General features: G+C 43.2%; 1 protein-coding gene across 1 annotated transcript in view; it reads left to right on the top strand.

The window, feature by feature from the left end:
* Positions 1–3268: 3268 nt before the first annotated feature.
* CENPM (centromere protein M) overlaps positions 3269–6041 on the top strand; it is a gene marked incomplete at its 5' end in the record, with an annotated part of 4678 nt that continues 1905 nt past the window's right edge. The window contains 3 exons of the mRNA XM_010017296.1: positions 3269–3404; positions 4436–4515; positions 5552–5643. Of these exons, the coding sequence (XP_010015598.1) occupies positions 3269–3404; positions 4436–4515; positions 5552–5643 (308 nt within the window). The remainder of the gene's footprint in view (positions 3405–4435; positions 4516–5551; positions 5644–6041) is intronic.

The raw sequence follows: 6041 nt of genomic DNA, 5'->3' as shown, positions 1-6041 counted from the left end.
TGAGGATTCACGGGGTTTCTGCTTCAGAGACCTTGCTCTGGTGGACTCTGGAGTGTATTACTGCGGGGGGAAACGCGGTCCAGCCCGCAGCCAAGGACCACACAGCCGCTTGCTCCCTGCCCCTCCTCCCCAGTGGGATAGGGAGGAGAACCGGGAAAAGTGTAAAAACCCATGGGCTGAGATAAGAACGGTTTAATCATTGAAGTAAAATATTATAACAATAGGAAATAAACAGAGAGAGGAAGGAATAAACAATAGGTGCACAATACAATTGCTCACCACCTACTGACTGATCACTGAGCAGTGATCAGCCTCTTCCAGCCAACTCCCCCCTCCCCCCAGTTTCTATACGGATTTGATTTCTGTGGTATTGAATACCCCTTTGGCTGGTTTGGGTCAGGTGTCCTGTCTCTGCTCCCTCCCGGCTTCTTGTGCCCCTCCTCACTGGCAGAGCATGAGAGACTGAAAAGTCTTTGATCAGAGTAAGCATCACTCGGCAACAACTAAAACATCAGTGTGTTACCAAAATTATTCTTGTACTGGATCCAGAACACAGCACTGTACCAGCTGCTAGGAAGAAAATTAATTCTGTCCCAGCTGAAGCTGGGCAAGGACAAGGGCAAGCAGTCTGGGCATGGTTAGAAATGGGAGTGGAAATAATGCTCACATTCATCGTGTTCACTGAGCACATACCACACATACCATTGCCCTTTGGTTGTTGCACAGATGCTTGATTAATAAATTGAAAGAGGATGAGAGGAGCACAGGTATTTTTTTCCCCTCCCGGGAGATAGGCATATGCATAAATTAAACAGCCTGGGACAAAATGGGACAAGTGCAATGCTTGCAACTCTTTCAAACCAAACAAGTTTTGCTGAAAGACGTCCATTGCTTTTGATGCTCTTCATAGCCATTTTCCATTTTCTATGCATGCACGTGCTTTTCCTCCTCAAGCTATTAAGATGCATTTGGAATTTCAACTTTAGCTGCATGACAAGCCCTCTCTTAAAAAGCTTGATTAACTAATGTTTTATGATAAAATGTCCTTGACGGCTCTCTTGCCAAGACCAAATGAGTTTATTCAGCTCTTCAGAAGGCGTTTGTGTTATTTCACTGCTGTAATCCAAGGCTATGCAGTAAAGGCAAACCCGAACTAATGATCTACTAGCCAGTTAGTGATTGTATTGCTCTGACCATGGCATTTTGGATATTTGTGCTAACTAATAGAAAATTAATTACCTAATTTTCTATTCAAATCCTGCAGCCTCTGTTGAGCTGTGGAGTACCATAATTAGATGGTTACTGTTACTACAGCTGGGTAACTACCCAAAGGCATGGAAATTCATGCTTATATACTACAGAGCAAGTCCCTACCCTAGTATTACTAGGGAAGCAGAAGTCTGTGACAGTGGGGGTTCTCCCTCCACCCCAGCTTCCCTCCTGCCGTTTCTTTGGGATTATACACATTACGAAGAAATATGGTGTTTTCTGGCAAGACTGCCTACCAGATACAGCTGTTGAGAGAAGAATTGCAGGGTGGAGGTTCTTGTGTCTCTTACCACTCAGAAAAAAAGGCTTCTGCAGTGTGTATCTGGAGGCTGCTGGCATCATCTAGTGATGTTGGTTTAAATATCACAGAATGGTTTGGGTTGGAAAGGACCTTAAGATCATCTAGTTCCAACCACCCTGCCATGGGCAGGGCCACCTCACACTAAACCATGTTACCCAAGGCTCTGTCCAGCCTGGCCTTGAACACCGCCAGGGATGGAGCATTTGCCACTTCTTTGGGCAACCCATTCCAGTGCCTCACCACCCTCACAGTAAAGAACTTCTTCCTTCCTTCTAACCTGACCTTCCCCCGTTTAAGTTTAAAGCCACTGCCTCTTGTCCTATCACTGCAGTCCCTGATGAAGGGTCACTCTCCAGCATCCTTATAGGTCCCCTTCAGATACTGGAAGGCTGCTATGAGGTCTCCACGCAGCCTTCTCTTCTCCAGGCTGAACAGCTCCAAATTTCTCAGCCTATCTTCATATGGGAGAATACAGTAGATAGTAGAATTCCAAATCGTGGAGGTTTTGGGGAGTTCTGCACCCCCCTCCAGACAATGAGATCTGATACTTTCCTTTCACCACAGCTTCTCGCTAAATTGTACTTTAAATTGATAAGCTTGTTCGTGTTGCAATGTGACTTTCAAGCATACTTTGGTCATATCTCTTGTTTGTTTCAGAATGTTTTTGTTAAATTACACCTTCCTTATTTGTAGGAAACAACATCTCTTTACGTGGAGACCGGCAGACAGAAGTACAAACCGCATGTGATTAGTAGAAGGGAGTGTGTGCTGTGGTCTGTGGCTGCTGGGGAAAGCTGTTAAGTCCTTAAGAGTTAATTGCTAGAAGTAATGTTCCCCAAGTAGACCAAACCCAGTGTTTCTCTCTTGGCTTCCAGAGAGGAAGTGTATTGTGAGAGAGACTGAAATTCTGGGATTTATTTTTTGACCAATCTGTCTTTCAGGTGAACTTCCAAAAATACAATGCTGATAATATTCCTCCCTGTGGAAGGCCCAGATAGGCACTACTGAAGCTTTTATTTTAATAGTAGTGGGAAGACAACACAAAAAATCCCCACCATGTCACCATGTAATTCTTCCAACAGCTGTATCAGCAGTGGTAGCATTGAGTAGAAGGAAACCTCAACTAACCTAGTAATTCCTGACACAGTGAAAGGGATAAAAAGGGGGTGGTGGTATAATAGGAAGGAGCTCTTTGTGAGTTAGAACTTCATCTATAAAGCTGTATTAGTGATAAAATGCTGGTTTAAGTTTTTGCGAATACAACACACTTGTGTCACAGACATCTGAGAAGGTAGCCTCTCCTGTGTGAGAGCATGAGCAGTATCTTTGGAATGTGACAGGAATGCACTGATGCATTTTAAGTGAAACTTGGCAGCAGAATATACCAGTAGAGCACTGGGGTTTGCTTTGTTAGAAAGGACTCTTAACAATTAAATGACTGCCGTATGGATCTGTGGGGAACAAATGCTTCTGTGAGTCTTATTATGCTCTAATAAGCTTCCCATTATAAACAGGCTTGTTTAGCAAGTACTATTGTGGCTGTCAGCAGCTATGAGTAGGCCTAAGATATTGGAATACCACTTAAAGAATCACAGTGTCTCTTCAGTTCCTATGAGTTTAGTGTGCTTCCTGGTAATTTGCTACATGCTGAACTGTGATGGTTATCTGGATATGATTAAGTGGATACTGTCTTGCCAGGCTATTTGGTTAAAGTGGCAAATTTATTCTCTTTCAGTCACCTTGCTACATCCCTCCCCTTACCTTCAGAGAGGGATCATCTTCGGCCCAGGATAGATCTGATTGTGTTTATGATTGACATCAAGAACAAATACAGGTAAAACAAGGGCAAAAATCTGAGAGGGGAAACCGATACTATTTCTTGGAGTGATGAATAAATCTAGATTTTTACTGTGTCAGAATTGCTCAGTAGTGGATTTCAAAGCCAAGACTTGCTGTGGTGGAACAGCTCAGTAATACATGCAGTGGTTTTCTGGCCTTCAGCAACGGATTAGTTCTGAACTGCTCTAATAACATGCCTGTTGTGCACTAAGTTGCCATAGCAGAAAAGGCAGAATTTATTCCTGAATATGGATATGGGATGATAGGAACTGAGCTTTGAGAAGATGCTGTTCCTAAAATTACATGGAAATGATGGTCATGCTGTTAAGTTCTGTAATATGCAGAGGGTTGATGTGCACTGGGCAGCGCTACCTTATAACCTGCCAGTTGCTGCATCTGTGTGCCCAGTTCACTGATACTGCTGGTCAACTTGCATCAGCACTGCAGATGTCTTTAGGTAGAAGAGAAAGGTCTGCAGGGATGATCCCTTTTCTCTCATCTTGTGCTCATCTTTGTAGAAATGATGTTTCAGTCCCCAGGCCATAAGTAAAGACTTGCTAAGGCACAGAAGTCAGCATTTTATTATTTACTTAACTTGTGAGTGATGATCCTGGGCTCTCATTTACCAAAAATGATAGGCCCAGCTGCATACTTATAGCACAAATGGTGCTGCGGAAGTGTGTGGGCTAGCTCTTCTGAAAGAGCCAAAGTAGTGCTGAAGTCTTGCTGGATGTTAATGAATGTGGATGCTTAGTGTCCGCAAATCACAGAGGAGACCATTCAAACTAAGTCTAACTGTTGAGTCTTGGGTGGAAAAGGATATGTTATGGATTATTGAACAGCTGTGGGTATTACAGAGAGCTCTCATGCCATGCTTTTAGCATAAAGCATAACTCTGCCAGCTCTCAGATCAGCAGATGTTAACATCATTGGCTTTCTAAAATGTGCTTCTGAAAGTTATTCCGTTTGTCCTTATCCTGAACTGTTTTTACCTCCCTGTCCAACTGGATTGTGTTTCTCTGACAGCTTGAAGAATGTTGAAGCTTCCCTAGCTCATGTGGCTGCCGGCTTCTTCCTGGGGAAAGTGTGCTTTCTTGTCACTGGGGGTACGTATGGCATCTGCCCTCTTCCTCTTCTCTGAACAGCACAACTCACTGTTTCTTTCCGTAAGAGAGCAGTGACTTAACTTGAAACAAGACAAGGGAAACCAGCGGCTTTGTCAGAAGCTTTGTTTAAATTATATCTGAACTCACCTGTGGGTTTTTTTTATTGTCTTCTTAGATGAAACACGGTTCTCTTCTCTCATGCTCATTTACCCTCTCCTTTTTGTTTTTGCCAGTCAGACTCCTCTTCTCTGTCCCTAATCCCTGAATATGATTTGTGTTATTGATTTATATTTTTTTCCTGTGGCACTGTAGAAGTCTATTCTATCTGCTCTTGCAGATCTGTCTTAATGATAATAAGCAGCGAGGAGTATATGATACTGTGGTAATAAAATGCATATAAATGTATGAGCTACTAAATTATTAAGTATAGTTTTAATACGACACTGGCATCCCTGCTGTGTACTGTCTGGCACTGTTGTGCCTCTAATCTCTTTCTTCCCCCCCCTCACTGCCTCGCGTGGAGAGAGTGTTTTCCTGTATCCTGCCTACTTCAGCTCTGAAGAACTGGAGGGGGCAGACCGTACTGCTCAGTGCTGGACCAGAGGTCCTGTGTCCTTGGAATTTTGGGCTCAGGAGGCCTAATTCTGGGGTGAGAAAGAGTCTTAGCATTGTACTGTACTGTGACTCTCCTGTCTAAGTGAATTCCTCAGAGTCTTGAGCACCCTGTGATAGCACATGAGCCACGAGGGCTTCTACTAATGAGTGGAAGATTCTGATAGTGTACCAATCCCTTATCCAAAATTATAATGTTATGGTACTCCGTAACATGGCAATACTATTCCACGTTATATTATGAAAGACTTTCATGCTAATTCCATTGTGAATTTTGTACCATTCTACTTGTACTGCTTACTGTTTCCTTACCTTCTACAGTGCTTTCAAAATTAGCTCTGGATCATTTTGTGGATGTGGAATTCCCTGTACTTCACTGAATGTGCATTATGTTGCTTGTAATGTGGGAAATCTTCTTCTGTAGTTGGCAGGGTGAATTACTGCAGTGTAGAAATTAGTTCCATCTGGAAACTGGGAGAAGTCTACTGCAGTCCTGTGCTATACTGTGAGCTGGAGGTAAGGTGCTGATTTGGTGTCTGCAGGGTTTTGTGCATTCCACTGCTCTCTGATCCTTAGGAACATCATTACCATAGCAATAAATGTATGTACATACACTACTGTCTTGCATAAGTGTCAGAGACCAGACTCTACAAGAGCAGTAGAGGAACAGGAGTCTGGCTGTTCTTGAAATGAGTCTTGTAGTTTACCTGTAAGTTCCTGTGCTACTTCAAAGCCTCAGGAAGCCAAGTCTAAATTAACAAGGATTTCACTTATACGCAAAGCCTTGGTACACTTGTTCCTTGAGGCATTTTCTCTTCCTGTGAGCCCCTGAGCTGTTACTTGCCATGCGACTCTCTTGTCTATATAATGTTTCCTGTTAGCCAGGCTTTGTTGCTTCAGACTGTTTTGCCATC

The sequence above is a fragment of the Nestor notabilis genome, unplaced genomic scaffold (genome assembly GCF_000696875.1).
Source record: "Nestor notabilis isolate BGI_N333 unplaced genomic scaffold, ASM69687v1 scaffold14496, whole genome shotgun sequence".
Lineage (NCBI taxonomy): Eukaryota > Metazoa > Chordata > Aves > Psittaciformes > Psittacidae > Nestor > Nestor notabilis.
Note: the sequence above shows the minus strand (reverse complement) of the source record. Positions and strands in the feature narration are given on the sequence as shown.